The sequence below is a fragment of the Ascaphus truei genome, chromosome 4 (assembly GCF_040206685.1).
Source record: "Ascaphus truei isolate aAscTru1 chromosome 4, aAscTru1.hap1, whole genome shotgun sequence".
Classification (NCBI taxonomy): Eukaryota; Metazoa; Chordata; class Amphibia; order Anura; family Ascaphidae; genus Ascaphus; species Ascaphus truei.
The window spans coordinates 298,401,706-298,428,010 of NC_134486.1; the positions used below are offsets into that span (position 1 = coordinate 298,401,706).

At 47.4% G+C, this 26,305-nt stretch overlaps 1 protein-coding gene across 3 annotated transcripts in view; it reads right to left on the reverse strand.

Annotated features, from left to right (window-relative positions):
* The window catches only part of CEP85L (centrosomal protein 85L), a 259,428-nt gene that overhangs the window by 163,901 nt on the left and 69,222 nt on the right, over positions 1-26,305 (reverse strand). Inside the window, exon 1 of one of the 3 annotated variants that reach the window (XM_075597740.1) lies at positions 10,025-10,439. The exons of 1 other annotated variant lie outside the window; for it this stretch is intronic. In XM_075597740.1, coding sequence (XP_075453855.1) covers positions 10,025-10,079 — 55 coding nt within the window. In that variant the 5' untranslated portion in view covers positions 10,080-10,439. Of the gene's footprint in view, positions 1-10,024; positions 10,440-26,305 lie in introns of those variants that run through there. One more of the 3 variants, XM_075597739.1, reaches the window with a different exon arrangement.

The following is a 26,305-nucleotide window of genomic DNA, read 5'->3' on the forward strand; positions in this document are numbered from 1 at the left end:
TAGTAACATAAGGATACATTATAGCTGCCGAGTCACAGACTGGTTAAAGCTGAAAGGCGGCCATTATCTTAGGCACACAATTAGGATTTTTTACAGCTTTATAACAGGAGCACCAAACGATTGCCAATTAGGTAAGAATGTAGAATTATACATTGTCACGTTTTACATATAAAAATAACAATAAAAAAAATGAAAGGGGGAAGTAGTATTATTGCTGCTTTAATAACTATTCTACACCCACATTATAGGAAGAAACTTGGCGCATGGCTCTCCATGCCGACTGTACAAGTGGATCTTAATGTTGTAATCTCATTCTCTCGTTGTACTGTGCCGCAGCATATGTTGGCGCATTAAAACGAAATAATGATACAACATTAATAACTTAAGATGTCTTGGCTCACCGTCATGCAATGCTACTTTTTCCTTCACACTTTTTGCAAAACCGATTTCCCCATTCTTGGCAATACTAAATAGACAACACGTCAGTTATCAATGCAGATATTTAACCAAATGGAACTGACACAGGACAGGATATAGATTCCCTCACCGTGCCAGCAGCAAAAACTTCCATTCTTAAAAGCCAAATATGTATGTATGTCTTGTTTCCCTTTCCAGTCTTCATGCTTCCAACTTTCTTTAAGTTCAATTTATATAACAATTAACAGATGAGACATTTCAGCCGGTCTCGATTTTCTGTGCACTCTGTGCAAATACAAATAATAGAGGTGTGCACACAGGGCTGGAAAAGAGAAGTAATTTTTCTCTCCCAACCGGTGGATTCATTAACAGGGTCTTCTTTTGAACCAAACATAGAATCACTGAATCATGAGGAAGATTTCCAAGCAGCTGCTAAAACGTGTGTTTTCTTTTCCATGCAGCAAAAACAGTAATAACTGTATAAAAGCAAGTATATGTATAAAAAGTGCTCTGTGTTGGCCGATTGATCATTTGAATTCTGAAAAGACCCAGTGTTCACTATTTACGCTGAACTTTAACGCAACACTAAGGGTCTCATTCTATATTCCATGGCTGTTTGGGCCATTTCCGTCCAGAATTCCCCCATTGGCTTCAATTCAGTGGATATAGAATTACGCCCTTAGTCTGGAGCCCATTGCAACTCAAGAGTGAACCAGAGAGACACCTTTATGGTCAAACCTGCAAAACCATAAGACACACCTAACAATGTAGACCTTCCAAGAATATTTTTTTGAAGAAAGATACCGAAAACCAAATAATCAAAGTCCCTCCCAGTTCTTCATAGAAATCATATAATGTTTTTAAATTATTAGGTAGCAAAAAGCATTAGTCGGGTGTTCCTCACTGCGTGTCATGGAACAGGTATACCCCTGTCTACATTTCTGTTTCACCCCCCCCATTTTGCTTGCAGCCCTGCTTGTCAGCCTGCTTAGTGGCAGCTGTATGTGTTTGGTTCTGCTCACAAACACAGTGCCAGTTCCCCTCTTCCAGCAGTATGCTGCACTAAGATGCAACATTTCTGTTACATGTTGCAGCTTCCCCAGACACTCCTGTGAGTTGTCATGGCAGCACCAGCTTTCCTGTCAAATGGGCTGGTCTGCTTCTCCCCCTCTGTTCTGCCCACAGATGGTTTGTCCCCAGACCATTCTATTACCCAGTATGCATCACCACTTTCTTTCCACCATTTTCCCTGGACTTGTGAGTACCCTGCTGTAATCCCTGTAATGGTGATGAAGAAGTATCTTTTCACCTCCCTTGAATACTGAGCACACACAGAGACACCTACACCTCTACACAAGAGACTGTACCTTATCCTGTTCTCCCTCAATAAAATTAAGAAAAGAAACAGATCTTGTCGTGCTTAGGAAAGAGGGCGAGTTGGCACTATCTGAGCTAAGTCATCCCCACGTGACCCTCTGGCTTCCAGAATACTGCGGCTGAATATAGAGCGGCGGTGACGTGTGGTGGGGAGAAGGTGATCCTATGACATTGGAGAGCTATTTTCTTCTGAGGACTCAGGACGTCAAACTTGGAAAAGAGGCAGCCGGAAAAATACATGTCCGGGAGTCAGAAGACAGGTCGGTGTGCCAGGCTAAAACAATGACAGTATAACCCTCTACTCAAAGAAATCAGCAGATACTTTTTACTAGCAAGACATTACCTAGAATACATGGAGTAGATATTTTTAGAGTAATAAATCAAAAAAAGGTTAGAATAACTATATACGATTCAAAAACGTTTTTAAACCCTAATCCCACTTGCAATGCTGGGTCTGGGTTTACAGCTACTGCACTATGAGCCATATTTAGTAACCAATAAGACAGGGGCCATTACCTCGAATGAATCACTTCGATTGTAAGCTCCCCGGGTTAGGGATTTCCTTCCCTATTGTCTGATTTTATGTTTTTTGCACTTACTATAATTCCCTGTATTGTATGGTCTCTTTTATAAAACATTGCATAGAGTGGCGGCACTAAATAAAAATATACATAGCACCACTTAGTAAATATGGGCCTTTGTCATCTAAAATGGTTTGTTAAAAGTCCAACAAAAATATATGTTTTTCAAAGTCAAATTAATTTGCTTCTTCGAAACCAAACATGTAATACTTTACAATGTAACATTTATCTATTTAAAAGCAGCAAAACTTGTAGCACTGCGCGATTTTTTTATTTTGTTTTTGTATTATTATTATTATTATTAGATTGAAACAAGGGGTCTCTGGAGCTGCTCCCGGGGCCCCCTGCATCCAGATACTTACTTCCGCAAGGGTGCTGGTATCTGCCCACTACGGAGGCAAGTAATCCGGGAAGCAGGTTCCCCAGAGCTGAAATTAATGGGGTTCAGTTCCAAAGACTTCCTGCTTCAAACCTGTAATAAAAAATAAAAGGTTAAAATAAAAAAATTAAAAAAATCTCGCAGTGCTACATGATTTGCTGCTTTAAGATACTCCACTTAAAATGTCCTGTTCATTGCTCCTTATTTACAATTATACTGAAGCATCCAATTGCAAATCACTGCTACTTGGAGAGTATCACTCAACAGCTGGCTGTTCTGATGGTAAGGGGGCATTCCTCAGCATGGGTTTGGAAGCGGGGGTCTGTGGACTTGTACTTTGTTAATTTCAGCTCCGGGGGATCGCCTAGTTCCAGAGAACCTTTACCAGGGAAGGTGACACCAGTACTTTATGAAGGTTTAAATACCCCGCGTCATGTGTGCAAACAGGAAGCTGCAAAAAAAGGACGTTGACGCTGCATGTGGGCCCTCGTCATGCAGTAGATTTAAACCTCCAATTTGTTTCGCCTGGAGCGGGAGGGCACTGGGGCACCTTTCCTGGGAACCAGGCGATCCCCAGAGCCGAGAGTGACGCGGTTCAGCACCGGAGACCCCGTGCATCCTATACATGTTTTTTTTTTTTAAACAATTTGAAAAACATTTCGGTAGGGGGAACTAATTCTTTAAAATTGATGTTAAGAGCCATAGTGAATCCATGTAGCCCAACATCAGTACATTATGGCTGTTTTCTGTGCAGTTGCTTCACTTGTGCCAGGGACCAATACAGGGATTAGTTATATTGATCAGGAGGAGCAGGTAGGGGGAGATTTACCTAGCATACATGTTCTAGTGCTGTCGTTACATACATTTCCAGCATCTGTACCTTACTTAAACTTCTAGCGTAAAGCTGGTCCGACCAAGAACCCTGCATCTCACACACACACAGATATTTGAAAACAAGTTTATTACGCATGCTGGAAGGTAGTAGAGGCGACAAATGACACTACATGGAGTCTGCAATCTGCAGGCTACACAGAGCGGCCAGCAATTTGTGGGTACCACTGCACTTTCTATACTACTTCTGTATGGAGGAACTTCCAAGCAACCCTTATGGAAGTTCCATAACCTATGCAGCTTACCACAAACACATATACGCAGGTACAGTACAGCTGGTCTTACAGGACAAAAATGTGTAGTGTAGGGTTTCCAGACATTCCGCATATATAGGATTGTCCTTTATTTGATTGACCCGTCCTGGAAAGGTCTGCCGGGACGTATAATTGTCCCGTATTTTAGTGCCTTGACGTGAAATGCCTGAACTTCAAGTTACTGTCATGAAATCAGTCATAAAAACGTCATAAGTGTATGTTGAGTGTAATAGTTACCTTTTCCGATAGATGGTCACCTTACTAAATTATTAAAATAATAAAAAGTTAGGAGACTACATGGTCATCTCCTAATACTATGACCCCCCACACCCCTATAGGCGTTACTTTTATCCCACCGCTACTTGTTAGCTCAGTGCATGTCTTTCCCCGCCCGGCACAGCCCAGTGATGAGAAATAACAAATATAGCGGCCAAGTGAGAGATACCATTCAGCCCAAAGCACTTGTGAATCGTTCATCACTCATTGTGACGTCACCCTTTCATACTGAATTTCCAGATTGTCTAGGGGGGCGCGGCAGTTACAGAGGCTCCGTGTTCTTCCCCAAGGCATTTAAGTTAAATGTCGAGGGAATCGTGAGGCCTCTGTAACTTCTCTTACTCGCTTTCAGCCGGCTATTAAGCGACGCGGCGCCACGGCATCAAATGACACTGCGGGGTGGTGTGACGCGTCACCATGGCAACGCCTATCAAATGCCGCTGCCGGGTCACGTGACGTCACATGACCCGCGGTGACATTTGACGCTGGGTCCTAGGACAGGAGGGGGCGCGAGCGCTTGGGCTGCCAGGTAGGGGGCCGCAGCTCAGAAACTATGCGCACCCATGGTGTAGTGCAGCGGTGCGCGGTGCTCAAACTGGGGGGCGTGAGATTTTTTTTGGGGGGGGCGCGGCAGTTGCAGAGGCCCCACACTCCCCCCAGGCATTTAAATTAAATGCCGGGGGACCGTGCGAGGCCTCTGCAACCTCTACTTACTGAGGTTCAGCCGGCTCGTGGACTTGTTACCATGGCAACGCGGCGTCAAGTGACACCGCGGGGTCATGTGACGTCCCGGTTGCCACGGTAATGTGACGTCAAATGACACCGCGCGAGGTAAGGAGGGGGCGGGGGGCCCCGCAAAAAAAGGTTTGCGTGCCCCTGGTGTAGTGTACCTGCTAAAAAGGTGCAGTTGGAGGGTGTGCTATGGTTTCATTGGTTGTTTCGGCCCCTTTATTAATGAACGAGATTACTTCCAATGATTCCTTTGTGGATCATTTTTTGGAAGTGGAAAAGGGCACAAAAATAGCTATATATATATATATATATATATATATATATATATATATATATATATATATATATATATATATATATATATATATATATATATATATATATATATATATATATATATAAATAAATCACCATCCCTAATTGCAGTTGGGTGTTGATGTGCCCTTTTTTTGTGACCCAACGTTAACCCCCTTCACTACCAGAGCACCAGGAGACGCACTGCACACCATCAAAATACATGTATATAGGAATGCTGACAGGTTAACATACTACAAACTAAGCACGATGCGCACAGAGGAGATTCTTTCAATCAGGAACACAATCCAGAGAGCCTTTCATTTCTCCCATTTATATTATTTTCTTTTACCTAGAGGTAAAATCCCACATGGTAATATATAAGAGTTGCAAAAAATAGTAACAGAACAACTTTTCTGTACATTTTAGGGCTTAACATAATAAAGGATATGTCGCATCTTACTGTGATTATATGTATATATATATATATATATATATATATATATATATATGTATATATATATGTATATATATATGTGGTTAGGCTTTTGGAGCTAAATTCGCAAATCTGGTAAAGATAACCCAGTATATTTATGTTCTGTTGGGCTAATCATATGTGTACAAGAATAAAATACAGCAAGCCAAACTCAAACCTGATGTGATTAGAACGGAGTTCAAGCTGTTTTAATTACATTACAATGAAAATAGTATTTTATATTCTAATAAAAATACATTATTAATATTCCCACTCCTGAAAGACGGTCTTTTTCGGTTGGCCCCGCAGCTAATAAAAAGGTCAGTAACACTGCGTGTCACAACCTCTGACTTATTCACTCACTTCGCAGCGTGACAACACTAGAGGCCAATTCTAGCTGAATTGGGGGTCTCACAATAGTAAAACCAAAAGCAGTCTGGAGAACTCTGAGCATCAAGAATATTGAAGGATTTCACAATGTCACATATGTAGTCAGTATATTAAAAAAAAAATAGGGTGCAATCTTTACATAAGTAAAATGAGCGGCTCAGTGAGTAAAAACACTGACTAAAACAATGACTAAAACACTGACTAAAACAATGACTAAAACAATGACACAGAGTTTGAATCAGGGGAATCTGGTACAATTCCCGGTGTCGGCTCCTTGGGCAAGTCACTTCATCTCCCTGTGCCTCAGGCACCAAAAAACGATAGTACGCTAATCTGGGCAGGGACTGTGTCTAAAAATGTGTATGTGCTGCATACCAAGCACTGTACTGTAATTGTGAAACGCTTTGAGTCTCATTGAGAGAAAAGCGCTATATGAAACAGTTATTATTATTATTATTATTAAGTACACTCTATACAACAAAATACTGGACGCATTGTAGCTTCAATACAGACTGGGATCCTCTGGCATTCTCGTTTGCCCTCTTTCTTGGGTCTGTATCCAAGCCCTTACAATGCTACATGTTTAGCCGCCTATGTGCTTTGCTAAGCGGCAGCTGACGAGTTGCACAATAAGTGCTCAGTCCTCATTTCCTTTCGTTGGGCAGGACGTGCCGTCCTCACATCAGCGGCTGTAATCAGTTTAAAAGCATTCAGAGAAACAAGAGCTTCACACAAGGGCAAGACTCGGGCCCTGCGATGTTCATATCAGTGCTTCCTGAAGAAACAGGTTGACCTTACCAAATAATACTGCAGTGCTGTTTAACGTCTTAGGCGTGTAATATAGTGAGCGCGCGCACACGTCAATTATAATTGGCTGTGTTAGCCAGACGTTTCTATACCAGGGACGTGCGCATGGCCATGAGCGGTGGCGCTGCAGACCAGGGAAAATACAATGAAATTGTATTTTCGCGCTGCTGCCACGCCGCGAACCAATCACAGCGCAGCCTAACGCTGTGACAGAGTCACGGCCCTTAAACGCGTGCGTCACTGCTTGCACCCTAGCAACTAAACGCACACGCCCGCACAGCAGCGAGGACTATAAAACAAGCCTTAAGTGGCTACAGTGAATGACAACATTTTCCCTGGTGCAGCCGCATCTCACAATAAAAGTTGGAGCTGCAGTAAAGAAGTGCTCAGCCGTGGCAGTGACATTTTTTTGGGTTGTTTATGATCATGAGAATAGGAGTCATTCTATATAGTCTGATGCTGCCGAAAATCCCCACTGACTGCAATGGGGATTTTTGGCCCAAAACATCCTCAATAGCCCCATCAGACTATATAAAAGACTGCCCTCAATCAGGAGGCCTGGATCCCTAAAAACACAGCGGCTACTATCACAGAACAAACATCTTGGGGTCTGCTTTCAACACCAGCTCATACCTAACAAAGAATGCAGGAATTATACCAAAAAGAGGCAAACCCGATCAAGACAACAGTCCATAGAAACGTCACACAGCAGGACTGCCAAATACACTATTTCACATCCAAATCAGAAAACTATAGGGGAATTTATATTGCAACCATACATACACACGTCATTACCAAGTGTTATTACAACTTTAACTTCTTCCTTACAATGTGTTTCCAGACCCACTGGCAGCAATGAGGTTCTAGTCTCCCAGACATTACTATTATTGATCAAACACACTATGTACGTTATACTCTAATAAGCAAAATGATGTTATGGCAATAGAACAGTGTTCAAGTGTTTCATGTTATTGTGCCATCTCAAAACATGAGGAAAGCGGCGGGTAATAAACAGTTAGAGCATGGAACAGTGTGCTCTCTGACCAGGAGTCAGGAGTACGGCGTCCGCATTCAGCACGGTGTCAGCCTGGCAGGCTCCCCGACATCCGGATTACTTTCCACGAAATAGCACTGCATGCACTGCCAGGCTAGGGAGGAAACGAGAGAGATGGGAAGACGTAGTGTGGTCAGATGAGGAGTGCGGTACGTCAGTGGCCCCGGGACATTTGCTGCATTCCCTCCCATTTCCTTTCCCCTTCAAGGAAAAGACGGATTACCACTGATTTCTCAAACTTCTGGGGCACAGTAACCCTTTCACTGCCGGAGGGACATGTTATTATATTGCTCTGCAATGCGTTGCAGGCCCCTCTAGCAGTGAAGGGATTTTTCAAGGTTTAGTGTTAAAAGTATTGCTTGATCTGAGGAAGAGAGAGAACTCTGGAAAGCTCCTCTTATAATATCAATTGTTAGTCCAAAGAAAAAAAAAAAAGTATCAACTAATACTGAAGTACTCAGTTACTCCGCACTATGGTTTAAAAGGCAAAACTCTGGGATGGCACAATGGCAAATGCCTGTGAGCATAGAAAGGGAATTGATGCTGCTTTTGCCAAGGGAACAAGCGTAACTTGGGAAATATAACTGCAGAGATGCCAGTAGACTTGAAGCAAAAGTTGCTATGTCTCGCACACCAAACACAACCATTTCACCCCCACCCCAAGCTGGCCAGTGGACATGGGTTGGTTCAGTTAAGGAAAAATATATACATTTAGCAGGGATTTCTCCATTCACTAAGACGTGCCCAATGGATCACTCACCGAATGTAATACACACAGCCCTGTCATAGGGATCACAGCTTTGTTCAATATAAAAAGAACAGACAGAGCAGGACTCATCCGTTTTTTCATATGAAGGAGAAACCTGAGGTTTCGAAACCTCGGTACACTATAATTTAATCTATGACAAAACAACCTAAAACAAAAGCTGATTTTTTTTTTTTAAATATATAGACTATAAAGATTTTAATATATTTTTAATTTCCACTAAAATATATTGTTCCTTTAACTGCAACCCTGCAGTTGAAAATTTGGACTTGAACAGCTTGAGTTTAATTTTAAAAAAAAACAAACAAAAAAAAAAACACTGAGGGTAGGAGATAATCTAATTTCATTTTCTCAGCAAATGGCCCCAGCACAATCCTCCCACAGCACACATGGTAGCAAAGCAGAGCTGCTCAGATGAACTAACTCCCCCATCTAACAACCTCTTACTTCCTTCAAATGAGTAACAGAAGAAAGTCCACTTGCATGTAATAAGTAGGAGATGGAAACCTTGGCCTGATGAATGAGCAATTCAAGATGTGTGTGTTGGACAGGATACTCTGAGCTGAGGTTATGAAAGGGGCCAGGCAGAGAGCAGCAGTGCTTTGTCCAGCCTTATTTCTGTTATGGGTAGGAGGAGGGATCCTTGAGTGGGTTACATAAGGGGATCTCTGTGATCTCTTTTATCATGTCTTTCAAGGTTGTGTGATTACATACAGGGGATCACATTTTGTTGGGTCTGTAAATAAGAGTCAAGACTCCCTTCTTAAATCTTTGATCTGTGTATATAATAAGTGTGTATGTGGGTCTTTGTTATCTCTAGTATACAATATATATATATATATATATATATATATATATACACACACACACTTATCTGTATGTACTTCTGTAGAGGGTCCTTACTAACAGCCTGTATGTGTTTATATAGAGATAAGAGTCCCTTTTATCAGTCTGTGTGTGTTTTATATAGGGGTTCTCTATTGTCCTATTGATGTGTATACCGTATTGGAGGTCTCCTTTCTATCATGTCAGGGTGTATACATAAATCTAATATTTTTTGTTACATAAATATGATGTCTGTATATTTGGGGTTTACATTTTTTTATATAAATTAAAAGGGCACCCCTTACTCTGTGTAGAGGGGGGTTCCTATGGCATGCTGCCTGTGTGTGGATATAAAGGGTGTTTTATCAGTGTATACAGGCAGTCCTACACTTCAACACACAGAAGCTGCTATTGTGTATGTACACAGGGGTGCCCTCTTCTCTGTGTACGTGGGTAGGGGTGTCAGTCTCAGGGCAGGGACATGGGTCAGTGTCAGAGACACTTACCTGCGGGGAAACTGCTGAATCCGGAGCCGTAATCCGAGATCATCCTCCCCCACATACCTGCGGGCTGTCACACGGGGCAGCTAAATACAGCAGCACATGCAATGCTAATATACACTACACATCCAGGGGCGGGGGGCTTCCCCTTGGGCCGGTCTGTGCAGATTGAAGTGAGGCAGAGGTGGGTACAAAACAGTCTCCCAAGCCCTGGTCAAGGTGCCTGTGATCCCTCCTGCACACGTCCATAAGAAGCCATTATCCTCCTCCCCTCTTAGCGGTGATCCTGCGGTGGGTTTGGGGCAGTCAGTGCCAGGCCCGGGATGCTGCTCCCGCTGCTGCAGACTCCCAGGCTGGAGTGAGAGGTGGGAGGGAGGAGGAGGAGGAGGAGGAGCTGAACCCAGAGCACAGTCACACAACCCAAACCTCAGCTGTGCATTCAAACACAATGGGACCTCCCCCAGCCAGCACAGTCACACAACCTACAGGGGGCAGGAGGAGAGGCTACATGACTCCACTCCTGATTTTACTTTATTTCACTCATCACTGGACTTGCTGAGTTTCATATAGTCTGATCTATAGCTTTTATTTGTGTACGATTGTGCCGTTATCTAAATAGACATTCAGCAGAGGACGACCGGGTTAATGTGAGTGTGTGCATACACACTTCAGTATTAGGCGATACCTTTCTCATTTTGACTAACAATAGATACTATAAGACCAGCTCTCCAGCCCTCTCCCTGGCTCAGGTCAGGCAATACTGATATACAATTCAGATTTACCGATTTACAATTGACAGATTCCAGGAGTTTAACACAGATGTAAAAAAAAAAACAAGATAATCTAAGTCAGTAACTGTTTCATACGCCCATGATATATATTTTCTTTAACTGTGCATGCAATGTCTTGTATATAATGTATACCCTGTTCATTTATGTAACTGTATTTGTAAAAATGTATTATTTGTCTTAACTCTGTGCCCAGGACATACTTGAAAACGAGAGGTAACTCTCAATGTATTACTTCCTGGTAAAATATTTTATAAATAAATAAATTATATATATACATACAGCAGGGCCCCGGGTATACGGCGGGTTCTGTTCCAGGGGCCCGCCGTATAGTGAAAGTCGCCGGAAAGCGGATCCGGCGATTTTCAGTTCTGTGCATGCACAGAATGGCGTTTTTCGCCGTTCTGCGCATGCGCGGCCTATGGTCTGCGCGCGCAAACTACGGTATGCGCACGCAGACACCGGTCTGCGCATGCGCGCCGGGCGCAACCGCCCGTTCTGCGCATGCGCGACTGGGAATCAAAGATGGCGGCCACCTTCTCGGTGCCGCCGTATCGGCGGATCGCCGAAAAGCGAAGCGCTGAGAAGCGGGGCCCTGCTGTATATATATATATATGTATATATGTGTAGCCATGACCCCTGATTCACCCCGAGGAATGGGAGGTTGCGCTTGCAAAGAGTAGTTGCAAAGCCCGCGAAGGAGGAGTACAATTTGGCGGGAGAGGAGCAGTCCCTTGACCCAGCAGCCCTACGGGGAGGGTCAGGTGAGAGCGGTTAGCCTATGGGAGGAGGAGTTGCCAGACATATAGGCAGGGGTTGTGCGCATGTGCAGTTAGAGCTTCGTGGAGAGACGAGCAGACGGAGATACTGCGTGGGGAGGTTGTACCCCCAGGCGCAGGCCAGGTGCCCCCAGCCCAGTTAGCCCTGAGTCACCGTAGAGACAAGCTGAGCTAGGGACACCCTTAGTAAGGGTTTTACCCCATAACTATTAGTATTGTTCGGGACTATTCTGTAGAGAAGGAGATCGGGCTCAGACCTCCGTAGAGTGGCCAGAGTTCGAGAAGAAGCGCCCCGGATCCTAGCGAGGGCAAGAGCGTGGTACCCTCAGAGACTCTTTTCGAAGAATCGTAGCAGTTCCGAGCACCGGAGTGCTCGGCAGGTATTTCATCAAGTTCACCAACTTTACTTTTCAATCACCTGAGACATAGTGGCTGCGCAGTCACCCATACACATACATACGACCTGTGGGAACGGGAGAACTGATTAGCGTATTTGGACACAGGGTGGAATCACCCGGTGGCGGGATTGGGGAAAGTGTTGTTGGTGTCCGCCGAGGCGCAAGTTATTGTTGGCGTCCGCCGAGGCGCAAGAATGTTGACGTCCTCCGTGGCGTGGTAAATGATGTGTACCAGCACACCGGAATGTCATGGCATGCAATGTATCGTAAGGTTGATCTATCAGTAAACGAGATTGGTTTTAGAACATGGTCGTGTAAGAGTAATTCTTGTATAAACGTCCTGCAAAGATTAACTCCCCCTTTGGCGGGATCTGTCGCAGGTGGAGGCGCTGCACCGAACCTATATATTGTATGCACCCCAGGCTCTCCGTGGCAGAGGCTCGGGCCCTGTGAGCCAGCAGGTAACACAGCACAGAGTAACAGCTTGCCAGTGATAGGAAGCAGGGTTACATTTGGAGGCGCTGCTGAGATTTTAGACCTGGGGTGCCCCTCGAACCTAAATTGTGATCACCATGGCTTTGCCCACCCGTCAAGAGATACGAGACTGGGCCCGTCAAATATGCACTCCCACTCGTCGCGCCGTAACGCTGGCCCGAGTACCCATGGCCTTGCCCCTAGAGACTTTACAGACGGCCTTGCGACAACTCCCGGGGTTTGCCAAAGCTCGCCTGGTAGATGTAAAGATAGACCACGACTCCAAGTGGAACACTTTACTTGTAGACTGTCGGCGTAACCTGTTGGCACTGGAAACTGCCGTTCCACAATCCCTGGTCTTGCCCGATGCACCTCCCGGCGGTAGTCCTTTCGTTTACCCCCTTCGAAACCCCTTCGTATGTCCGTTGGGGGAGGACGACCCCACCCTCCCGTTGATCCAATATGCCGAGAGTGAGGTCGGTAGCTACCGCTCCATGTCCATTAACCCGGAATCCAGCGCATCTATGGAAGCGGGAGTGAGTAGTAACCTGCTAAAGAAACTGAATGACAAAATAAACCTGCTATTTAGCCCCCCCAGTTTGCCGCCGCTAGTCGAAGCGCTTACCTTAGCCACCCACGCTCAGAACTACCGGAAGCTAAAAGCCTTCTCGGGGACCCTCCCGGTGCCTACCGGGGAAGATGGGGTAGAGACGTGGATGAGCACACGCGGGGAGGGATGGAAGAGTGGTCATGCACAGATGTAGTAAAACGCCAGCGGCTCATGGAGTGTCTGCGGCCCCTGGCTGCCACGCTGATCGGAATACACCGCGAACAGTACCCCGATCTAACCTCTCGCTTGATGATAGAATTCCTGGCTGAAGCCTATAGTGCGAAGGAGGATGACGGGGCCTTGTGGGCCAAGTATTATGCCGTAAACTAGAAGGATGGGGAAGAGCTATCCGCCTATATACACCGTGTGCAAATATCTCTCGGCCCGCTACTGCATTATAAATATGTACTACCCTCCCAGATGGATGAGTATCTCCGGAAGCAGTACCTCCGCGGATCCAGTCCTTCTCACGAATAGCCACCATGATTCGTGATCACCTCACTCGGGGCCCCCCCCCCTTCGTTCATCCAACTACTGCAACAGGTGAAGGAACACGAGACGCATCTAATGCTACACTCTCCTCAGAGACCAAAAGTTAGCGGCGGCACTAAATCCAGAGGGAGTACAGAGAAGAAAGAGGAACCATCGGACCAGCCTGGTTCCAAGAAATCGCCTTCCGCGGGACGTTCGTCCCCTCCGCCGGATCGCCGGGCTATCCCCAGAGATATGTCCTGCTACAAGTGCGGGAAGCGGGGGCATCTATCCTACGATTGCCGCCTGGGCACTTCTCGACCCCGGAGCCCTTCACCCCCGAAGTTCCCGTCCCAGACTATGGTCTGCGGGGTGTATGCGGCGGATGCTGATATAGACGGCACCCCGTCCGGAGGGGCCGAATCAATAGAAGATGGGAATCGAGTGGGACCGGTAGCGCTGATCCGAGTTTTAGTGGATGGAATCTATTCTTCTGCTCTACTAGACACCGGATCCCAAGTCACCATCATATACCGAGGGTTCTATGATCGTCATCTTCAGAAGCGTCCGCTGCGACCGGCGGATCACATCAAGGTACGCGGGTTGAGCAACGACGACTATCCCATCGATGGATTAGTGACCGTGGATCTGGAAATCCAACAGCTCAACACGGGAAAGTCGCACCCCATGAAGGTGGATGCCTTGGTATGTCCAGAACCCTGAGACACCCCCAAGTACCCTATTATCCTCGGCACCAATGCCGATATTGTACAAGCGGTCATCCGGGCTTATCTACACGAAACTAAAGAGCTCCCCATGTCCAGTCTGCAGCTGCAATTGGTTCAATCCGATCCCGCCCAGCCTTCCCCTCCTCCAGATGACTACGGACTGCTGTTCTGTGGGCGAAAGGGGTGTACAAAGCTGTTTCCCGGAGAAACGCAAAGAATTTCCGCCTGGTGTGCTTATGCAGAGCGTCTAACCGAAGACCAACAATTCTCACTTGAAAGTACTCCCGGAGAAGATGTGAGGCGAGGGTAGCGGCTCGTACCCGAATTTCGCTATTGGCGGGGCACCATCCCTAGACGGATTGATGTGATGGTGCAGAATCTATCGCCCTTCTCCCTGGTCATTGATGTGGGCCAGCAGATAGGAAGAATCTATCCGGTTAGTTCAGTGGAAGAGACAGTGCAAGCAAATACGACCCGAGTGAAAGAAACAGGGATGGCTCTGGACTTCAATTTCGGCTCGGCCGAATTGCCGGGAACCTGGAAGGATCGGTTACGGGCGCAACTAGAAAAAAGACGGTCCGTATTCTCTACCGAGGAAATGGATGTGGGGTGCAGCCGCAACGCCCAGCACCCCATCCGCATGATGGATGAGAAGCCCTTCAGAGAACGTTCGCGCCGACTCGCTCCCCGGGATGTGGAGGATGTGAGAGCCGCTATCCATGACATGGAGGCCGCCGGGATTGTCACTGAGTCCCGAAGCCCCTACGCCTCTCCCATTGTGGTGGTGAGAAAAAAAAATGGAACTGTGAGGCTGTGTGTAGATTACCGGACGCTGAACAATCGGACGGTACCAGATCAGTATAACCTCCCTCGTATAAAAGAGATCCTGGATGCCATACACGGGAGCCAGTGGTTCAGCGTACTGGACCTACAGTCTGGATACTATCAAGTCCCGATAAGCCCAGAGGATCAAGAAAAGACTGCCTTCGTCTGCCCCCTTGGGTTTTATCAGTTCACTCGCATGCCTCAAGGCATATGCGGAGCGCCCGCCACCTTCCAGCGATTAATGGAGAAAACGTTGGGTAACCTCAACCCCCGAGAATGCTTGGTATACCTAGATGACATCATAGTCTTCGGGAAAACTTTGGAGGAGCATGAGAGTCGTCTCTTGAAGGTACTGGATAGTCTGTCCGCAGAAGGCCTCAAACTCTCTCTGGACAAATGTCGGTTCTGTCGGACATCAGTAACGTATGTAGGACACATCGTGTCCGGTGCCGGAATCGCCACTGATCCCGCTAAGATAGAAGCTGTCGTTAGCTGGCCTCGTCCCGAGAATGTGGGGGAGCTACGCTCGTTCCTGGGTTTCTGCAGCTACTATCGGCGTTTTGTGGAGGGGTATTCACGAAGGGCCAAAGCCCTCAACAGTCTGCTCCGCATATAACCGTCCGAAACGGGACAGAAGACCCACTCTGCCAAACAGCCCTTCGGGGATAAATGGACCCCCGAGTGTGACCAAGCCTTCCACGACCTGAAGCAGAGTCTGACCGCTGCTCCGGTCTTGGCCTACGCCAACCCCGACCAACCCTACATCCTGCACGTGGACGCGAGCCTGAGCGGGTTAGGAGCCGTGTTGCATCAGAAATATCCTGAGGGGTTACGGCCCGTAGCGTACATCAGCCGCAGTCTCACCACCAGTGAACAGAACTATCCGGTACACAAGCTCGAATTCTTGGCCCTTAAGTGGGCCATAGTGGATAAACTTCGGGACTACCTGTACGGGGTGTCGTTCGAAGTACGTACCGACAATAATCCTCTAACCTACATCATGACCTCCGCCAAACTGGATGCGACCGGACATCGTTGGTTGGCCGCGCTTTTCAATTACAACTTCACCTTAAAATACAAACCTGGGTCTTTAAACATTTTGGCGGACGCCTTGTCGAGGCGACCGGGGTTGATCCCTACCAACGACGAAGATCAGTGGGAAGAGATCCCCGGACCGGGAATAAGAGCCCTCTGCGGGCACGGCAGCCATCATAGATGAACAAGTAGCCTTTTCGGAGTTACGGGTGGCTGACTCCCTAGGGTGTGCCCCCACCGCTATACCGGCAGCCTATCGAGACCCAAGTGGAATACATGTTGCCCCCGATCAGATCATTGCTTGGGAAGATATGGTGCGTTATCAAGAACAGGATCCGGTCGCAGGAACTATCCGGAATGCCCTTCGACAAAAGTGATGGGGACTGCTCCGCCAGACTCCAGGGGATGTCGGAGGTATACTAATGCGGGAGGTGGACAAATTTGAAATTCAAGATCGGTTGTTATACCGAGTGGTGAAGTATCATGACCACCCGGATCGCCGCCAACTAGTGTTGCTAAAACGACTACAATACTTAGTGCTGTAAGCTCTCCATGATGAACACGGACATCTGGGGGCGGACAAGACTTTCGGACTAGTAAGAGATAGATTTTTTTTGGGCCAAAAATGAGAGAATCCGTAGAGCATCACTGTCGTAGGTGTGTGCGGTGTATCCAGCGCAAGACTCTGCCCACCCGAGCTGCCCCCATGGGTCATCTAAAGAGTACGGGACCTATGGATTTAGTCTGCATGGACTTCTTGTGCATCGAACCCGACACCCATGGTATAGGGAACGTGCTGGTCATCACTGATCATTATACCTGCTACGCCCAGGCATTTCCGACCAAGGATCAAAAGGCTATTACGGTGGCTAAAGTCCTCTGGGAGAAATATTTCATGCATTATGGCCTACCTCAACGTCTGCACTCCGACCAGGGATGGGACTTTCAAAGTAGACTAATAAAAGAATTGCTGAACCTCTTGCACATTAACAAGTCCCGTACTACTCCTTACCACCCAGAAGGGGATGCTTTGCCTGAACGTTTCAATCGCACTCTGCTGGACATGCTGGGCACACTAACAGGTGTCGAGAAGACTAAGTGGAGTCGCCATGTGGAAACTCTAGTCCATGCCTATAATTGCACCCAACACGAATCTACCGGGTTCTCCCCCTACTTCCTTATGTTTGGCCGTGAAGCCCGCCTACCAGTGGATATACAGTTAAGAGTCTCCACCGATGGGGTGCACAATTCCAACCATTTTCGCTACGTACAAAGATTGCAAGAGAATTTGCAGAAGGCCTATGGGCAAGCCGAGAGATCCACTGAAAAATTGAATGCCGGGAACCAAAGGCGCTATGATCACAAAGTAAAACATAGAGACATTAAAACTGGCGATGCCGTACTGCTCCGCAACCTGGGAGTACCGGGAAAGCATAAATTGGCTGAACGCTGGCGAGAAGGAGTATACGAAGTGGTTTCTCAAATGCCTGGCCTTCCCGTCTACCGGATAAAAGACTCGGAGGGTCGGATAAAGACGTGGCATCGAAATCATCTGCTCCCCATTCCCCAAATAGAAGAAGGAGTGGTAGAGTGGCCTACATCTCCCCTGAGTGGAGAACTGGCATCAAGACATGAAAGTCTGGACGATTCACAGGAAGGAACCTCTCAAAGGGGCCTTCCGGCCGCGGTGGCATCTCCCGAAGGAGCTACGGGCAAAGAGCCCCTTGGCCCCATGCCAGAGACACTGACTCCAGTGAGTCCGCCACTAAATCCCCAGAGCCCGTGCTTTGTATCACAAAGAGACTTTACAGACCTACCCCGCCCCTCAAGGGCCGAGTTGGAGACCCCCGATGAGCATTGGTACTCCCCCAAGGAGGTAGCGGAAGAGCCAATTCGCAGAAGGCAAAGAGCCGGCCAACCTCCCACAAGGTTGGTTTATGATCAGTTCAGGGCACCTCATTACGAGTCTCAGCAGTGGGCTCGCAGCCGGGTGCAATCAGTGATTATCATGTTCAGTGAAATGTACAAGTTGATAGAGGAACCGATGTATTAGTGTTTTTCATTATATAATGGCTGTGTTGTTGTCATTTTCCAAGCGGGAACGTTGGAATCCACAGGGGGGAGGATGTAGCCGAGACCCCTGATTCACCCCGAGGAATGGGAGGTTGCGCTTGCAAAGAGTAGTTGCAAAGCCCGCGAAGGAGGAGAGTACAATTTGGCGGGAGAGGAGCAGTCCCTTGACCCGGCAGCCCTACGGGGAGGGTCAGGTGAGAGCGGTTAGCCTATGGGAGGAGGAGTTGCCAGACATATAGGCAGGGGTTGCGCGCATGTGCAGTTAGAGCTTCGTGGAGAGACGAGGAGACAGAGATACTGCGCTGGGAGGTTGTACCCCCAGGCGCAGGCCAGGTGCCCCCGGCCCAATTAGCCCTGAGTCACCGTAGAGACAAGCTGAGCTAGGGACACCCTTAGTAAGGGTTTTACCCCATAACTATTAGTATTGTTCGGGACTATTCTGTAGAGAAGGAGATCGGGCTCAGACCTCCGTAGAGTGGCCAGAGTTCGAGAAGAAGCGCCCCGGATCCTAGCGAGGGCAAGAGCGTGGTACCCTCAGAGACTCTTTTCGAAGAATCGTAGCAGTTCGGAGCACCGGAGTGCTCGGTAGGTATTTCATCAAGTGCACCAACTCTACCTTTCAATCACCTGAGACATAGTGGCTGCGCAGTCACCCATACACATACATACGACCTGTGGGAACGGGAGAACTGATTAGCGTATTTGGACACGGGGTGGAATCACCCGGTGGCGGGATTGGGGAAAGTGTTGTTGGTGTCCGCCGAGGCGCAAGTTATTGTTGGCGTCCGCCAAGGCGCAAGAATGTTGACGTCCTCCGTGGCGTGGTAAATGATGTGTACCAGCACACCGGAATGTCATGGCATGCAATGTATCATAAGGTTGATCTATCAGTAAACGAGATTGGTTTTAGAACATGGTCGTGTAAGAGTAATTCTTGTATAAACGTCCTGTGAAGATTAACTCCCCCTTTGGCGGGATCTGTCGCAGGTGGAGGCGCTGCACCGAACCTATATATTGTATGCACCCCAGGCTCTCCGTGGCAGAGGCTCGGGCCCTGTGAGCCAGCAGGTAACACAGCACAGAGTAACAGCTTGCCAGTGATAGGAAGCAGGGTTACATATGTATATTAACAGAGTTTATCCAAGAAGGATCAGAAAGGTTCCCCCTATTTTTAGCACTCCATGCTGGGTGTCAGTAAGCGGACGACAGTGGTCCAACAGATAATTACTGTTATTTGGTCTATTGACCCATTGAAACCGGAAAGATCATGATAAAATAATAAAGTTTTATTAAATTCATATATTGGTTAAAAACACATATATATACATTCATACATTAAAAATCCCCATAGTGAAGTGGCTATGTGAGCAGCCGTCAAAGGTAAGTATTACTCTCTAGAATAGAATCTGGCTGCTCTATATGGACATCTAAATCTCTTGTATCAAATGCTGTTCAGGTCAGCAGGTATTCCGTGGCATATGATTGTAAAAGATGTAAGGAAGTACAGTGCATATATTGTACCAAACACAGATTGGATTTGCCCTTTTTCATGAACACATTCCTTTTAGGAAAATATATTCTCACATGGAATCTGTAGTCAAATAATGTGTGTATCCCACATGTATTAGATGATAGCTTGATTGAATATCATATGCATATACGCTTCATGGTATATCCGACGATGGAAAAAGGTAGGTGTATATTCCTAATAGATATATTTGTCATATATAGTGACGGAAAGCAAATCCATATACTCCGTTAGTACAAATGTATACCATCAGTAGCACATAGATCTCCGTGATGTAATCTCTTTGTAGGATGACATATACTTCCTGTCTATGTGTATACATATATACACTGTTGATTAGCCTTCCATATCAAACAAAATGCCTCTTCGTCTCTGCAATCTAACCGTATATCACACCGTAATCAGTGCCACGACATCTGATAGCTATGTAGCCTAGACGGAGTGTGTCTATCATAGCTTCAATAGGCAGGTGTAGCAGAGATAGACCACAGCGGGTCAAATTGTGAGGAAAACACAGCCAACAATACAAGCCTGACGGCTGCCTCGATCGGAAGATGCCGCCTGACTGCTGCCTCGATCGGAAGATGCCGGAAAGCGGAACCGGCGATTCTCAGCATATGCGCATGCGCAAACCGGCAATTCCCCCTTCTGCGCGTGCACACCCTCAACAACCAGCCGTTCTGAGCATGCGCACCCTCAACAACCACCCGTTCTGCGCATGCGCACCCTCGGCAACCACCTGTTCTGCGCATGCGCACCCTCGGCAACCACCCGTTCTGAGCATGCGCACCTTCGGCAACCACCCGTTCGGCGTATGCGCACCCTCGGCAACCACCCGTTCTGCGCATGCGCAGCCACGGACTTCCCCGTTCTGCGCATGCGCAGACATTGCGGCCCCCTTCTCGGTACTGTCGTATCGTCGAGGCACCAAGATGCAAGGCCTTGCTGTACTTATTTCCCTGGGAACTACTAGTGTAAGTCCTGTTAGGTCCAAGCAGTGGAAGGGTTAATTCCTCACTGGAGGCCTAGTGTGCTATTGCAGCCTTGGATACACTTGTATCCAGGGGCAGGCTTAGCAACAACCAGAGAGTGTCAGGCTGGACAAGTGTACTGGCTGAGTGACTGTAAGGAATCGGGGAGCACATCCTTTGCAACGTGTTCCCTCCTTAGCTGTCTCTGCACAGACCTCTGCTCTGGTACCAACGCGTGTGCGCACCCCCGCTCTGCTTACAGAGAGCACACGCAGCTCTTCTAACGCTGCCACAAAGTTGAGCTCCGCCCCCTCGGATGCGCCGCGCTTTTCTTGCGCGTTCACGTGACATCGTGCACTGCTCCCTAGCTGCGAGGCAACTAATCTTTTGCCACTTGTCTCCTGCAGCCTATCGGGGCTCCCGCTGGGGCCGCGCCTCTGCTCCGCCTCCTGTTCTATTGGCCCGCGCCTCCACTCCGCCTCCTGTTCTATTGGCCCATGCCAGCTACTTATACCCTGCTCATGCTCAGAGTCATTGCTGAGCATAACTGTAACGCTGCGCTCACCACGGACAAGGAGGGATCCCGGAACTGAGGTGGGAAGGGTAGAACCCGCAGCTGCGGAGACACGCCTGGAAGGTGGATAGTCTATTCAGCCGGGTCTGATCGGAAGAGATAGCTTTAGTCCAGATACTTGCCGGATAGAAGGGAGGAGCCAGGGGAGTGGTCGGTGCCGAGAGCCGTGGGTTTGGAGCCAGGTGGTTGGTTGGTATCCGTAAGATGAGGTGGAGGGTTGGAGAGATCGGATGGTCATGAGCAAGCTGGGGTCGATATCCAGATCGGGTCCTAAGTCAAACCGGGTCAGTACACAGGAGAGAATACGAGAGCAAGGTGAAAGCACTAGGAACAAGGCAGGGCATGAACGTGGGTAATACAGGTTACACAGAGCTATGCTCAGCCAAAGAAGAAATGGCTGAGCCGGCATATAAAGGACCAGGAGCCAATGGAAACCGGAGGAGTGACCCAGGGAGGGCAGCAATAGGACAGAACAGAGGGTGGAGGAGAGAAGGAATATTTACCCCTGTAGTGCTGCTAGTGGGTGGTGACCGCGTCTCGTGCGTGCGTGCGTGCCGCGCGTGAGGAGGATGCGCATCCCGAGCGGGGGGCGGGACCTCACTTCATGCGGGGGCACAAGAAGCTCTGCGTGCACACGCACGCGACCATACGGAGGCGGGGAACGGAGCGGTAGTGGAGAGAGGGGACTGCCGCTTATGATGTTGTGCCTGGTACCAGCGCTGTGGGCCGCGGCTCGATGGGAGCGGGACACTGCGTGGTGGGAGGAGGTAAGGGGGGAACCCTCCTTGAGGGAGGAGTTCCCCGGTTTCTTACAATAACTAGTTGTAGGTTGTGCTCCTGCGTCTGTTGTGCCTTGCTCCTGTCTGTGTTCTCTTTCAGTGTTTGGATTCTACATGTACCGACCCGGCTTGACTATAGGAACCCCTCTGGATATCGACCCCAGCTTAACCTTGACTCTGTTACCTCTCCAACCCAGACCACGTCTATACAGACTTCTACGATTCTAACCTCTCCAACCCAGGCCACGGCTATACGGACTTCTACGATTCTGACCTCTCCAATCCCAGACCACGGTTTACGGACTTTTACTATTCTGGCCTCTCTAGCCCAAGACTTTGGCAAGTATCAGAACTAACCCGCTCTCTCCAACCCAGACCCGGCTACGTTGACAATCCGCCTGCCAGGCACGCTTCCGCTGCTGTGGTGCGTGGTTCTATACTTCCCCACCTCAGTACCAGGGTCCTGTCTTGTTCGTGGGCAGCGCAAGCGTTACAGTGACATATACAGATGTGATACCTCTCAGTATCAGACCTGCTCTGTTATGGGGCAGGGTTACAAGCCCAACCCTAGGGTATATAAACTGGTGGGTGTGTCTCTTTCCTCCCCCTGTGGAGTGAACAACAGCTACCCTGGTCCCATTAGGGGATGCAGGAGGAGCACCAAACAGAAGGAAACGTGGATGGGCCTCAAGCCTTAAAGCAACCTTCTAGGGGAAGCAAGAAAGGAATGCACTGCTATAACAACTACCTAATGCAATAAATACCATGGAACCATATGCAAGTGTGATTCACTGTCTTAGGATATGGAAAGGTGTCAGCATGGACCATCCTACTACCACAGGATCCTCGCTGACTGGAGGCGCTGCCAACGAATTAGGTACCCTGTAAACCTGTCCTGATAATCCCCACATCATCGCGGAAGTACTCAGCCCTCCTGTTACCTCACAGGTATGCACCACATCGCACAAAAGACATTAGTAGCAGACGAGATCTCACTTATGGTGGGTGTAAAAGGGATATATATATATATCATACGTTACCAGCAAAGGTAAGAAGGCAACAGCACTCAGTAGGTATCAGAAGATGATTATTATTATAAAAGATACTTGCACATTGAACCAACATTTCGGTCCCCAAAATACGACCTTCCTCAGGGATTTGGGGGTGCGATATATATATATATATATCCCAGTGCCCCATGCTATATATTCCTGGCCATAACATTATAAGTCCTGGTAAGGAACAGGCAGTGTTAGGGTTAAACTCCTCTCACATGGGCCAGCATGTGATTCTCCCCACTGGGATGTTAATTTGTTGCGGTTTTCAGGTGCTAGTCTGGAAACCGTTGGAGCATGTGTCATAGGGGGGTGGTGGGTTCACTTCAGTAGTGCTGCCCAGTTACTGGATCTTAGGAGTGGGATCCTCCCCTGGTATAAAAGATGGCTCCCAAATTTAGAGTGGTGTTCCAGTGTAGCCTGCTCCTTAGGGCAGGGGTGCGCAAACTTCTTGAGCTGCGGCCCCCTTCCCGGGAGCCGCAGCGTTCGCGCCCCCCCCTTTCCAATGGCTTGGCGTCAAATGACATTGCGGGTCATGTGACGTCACGTGACCCCACCGCGTTATTTGACGCCATGTTGCCATGGCGACGTGTCGCCGAAGTCCCGGCTGGCAGCAGGTAAGTGAGTTACAGAGGCATCATGCCTCCCCCGGCATTTAATTTAAATGCCGTGGCGAAGAGCGCGGGCCCTCGCGCCACCCCCAGAAATTCTCCTGCCCCCTGGGGGGCGCACACCGCAGTTTGCGCACCGCTGCCTTAGGGAGTAGGCATGGTTTTATCTTGCCCCATCAGGGGGTAAGGGGGTAAAGCGAGAGAAGAAGAAAGCAAAAACAGTGCACTGCCAGGGAGTCAGGTGGTGGAAAAGTGGAAAAATCTATTTATTCAGCAACACTCAAAAAACATGACCCCAATAGGGTGAGACAAAAAACTCCTACGCGTTTCGGACCATATGGGTCCTTTATCAAGGCTTTATTTTTGTTAAATAAATCATGACACGGTGTAATATCTCATGTGTTGTTGTTCATCTGAGGTTGTATTTACCTAATTTTAAGACCTGCTAAGGAACAGATGATTGTTATTATGTCCTGATATGTAAAACCATAGAATTCAAAGAGGGTGTACTTTCTTGTTCACATGACTGTGTATATATATATATATATATATATATATATATATATATATATATATATATATATATATATATATCGGGACTGTATTTTAGAAAAACGTGGGCAATATTATGCTGTAAAGATAAAGAGGTTAAACTTACTCAAATAAATCCACTGAAATAAATCCAACTGAAACTGGAATTGTAAGTTCAGAAACAAAAGAGTAGTGGTTCTCTTGGTGTAGCCCTAACATTTTGACCATAACTACTTTTTTAAATCGCAAGCTGACAGATGGGGGAAGAGAGGCACGTTTTCCCTAATGGGTGAGACAGATGGACATTCTTTTCTCTGTGCCAGTTTAATAGCAGAACGTGGTTTTGTTGCTTTGATATACAAACCTAGAAAAGGGAGATTTAGAAATCCTCACGACAGGAAGGGAGTCTTCTGGTTTCACCATGTTGACGCCCTAACTTTATTGGGCTCTAATTCTGCCCCCCACAGCATTGCATCCTGATCCTCACTACGTACCAAATTCATATATCTCTCTCCCATATAGGGCTTTATTTGTGTGTATATATACGTTGCTTTAATACAGAGATGCTCAATACAATTGTACAGTGACAAGTATTTGTTTTCATAGACGGGGACATTTTTAAAAGAGGAATAATCACACACTATATACCCACAGCTCAACAATGTACTTGGCAAGAGCGACACTAAACAGAGGGACCGTCCGCCACAGCCGCTTCTGTGATAAGGTACATTTTAGGGTAGGGGGTTAACTTTAGGGTTTTTAGCAGTTAGAATACGGGGTTAACTTTAGAGTTTTAGCCGATTAAAAAACAATGTTTTAGATTCAATATGTGCATCAATATAATCTGCACACTGACAAGTGATTAGCAAAGTTGCCGATCGATCCGTTCTCCTGTGATCGATCGCCGAAGATTCAGCTTGGGGGTTCACTAAATCCCTCTCAGTGCAGCAGAAGAGGACCCAAGATGCAAAGTTCTGTGTGGAAGATCATGTGACCAGGCAGTCACTAGATACAATTGGTTCACTGCTAGAGATAGGGCAGAGCTCAAAAAGAGGTGTACCCGAGCTTGTTTCAGAAGAGGAAGGGCATGTGACCTTGTAAATGGTTGCTATAGAAACAAAAAATGCTTGTAACATTCTGAAAAAAAATCAACGCTACAAGTATTTTCTCATAGTACAGAACTGATTTATTAACAAAATACATGTAGGATATTGCTTGAACTGCAGCTCTAAGGGTTTTTCGCTGTTACGTGAGGGGTTTTAGGGTAAGGGCTAAAGTTTTTAGGCCACGGGGTAGAGTTAGTATTTGGGGTTAAGATTAGAGGGTTTTAAGGTAAGGGCTAAGGTTAGTGACTTACCTTGGCAGCGAAACGGCCACGACCAAACGGCCACTAAGAGTATGTAAAACATTACATGTCTCCATACTAGCCAAATGCTTTGGAGGTTTTTTATTTACAATATTTATCTAATTTCTTGTGAAAACAATGACATTGATAAATCTTTTCCCCTGCTACGTGGGACTGCACCTTTTAAATGGGTATTAGTTGCAGAACAACTCTAGTCAGTAACGAATCATTTTCTTGGGCCTAATTTCTAAGAAGAAAACACTTTATTAAACACTTTATTAAGTCATACAAGTGAGCTTTGCTTTAACCCACAGCCCCTTCAGGGAAATCACGTGACAGCTCCGAGCGATCAGGTGATAACGGTGTTCCTTGAGACGGACTAGGAGTCCTCCATTTCCCTGCGTCTCAGATTGCGAGCTCCCCTGGAAACCGAGCACACACAGTGCACGGCGCAGCTATCACAGTGCCAGATCCCATGATGCAGTGACTCCATCCTGTGGCACCCGAAGGCTTAAACTCCAGGATGTTATGCTCCAGGAAAAGGATGAGCAAACATGATATGCTGCTTTCCAAGGGAAGTTCCCTCCAGTTCAGATACCTGATTCCCATCCTGTAAGAAAAAGGGGAGGCGGGAAAGTACAAATACAACTAGTAGAGGGGGATGCTGCTTCAAGCGTGAGCTCGTAGAGAAAACGAAGTCAGATGAAATGTA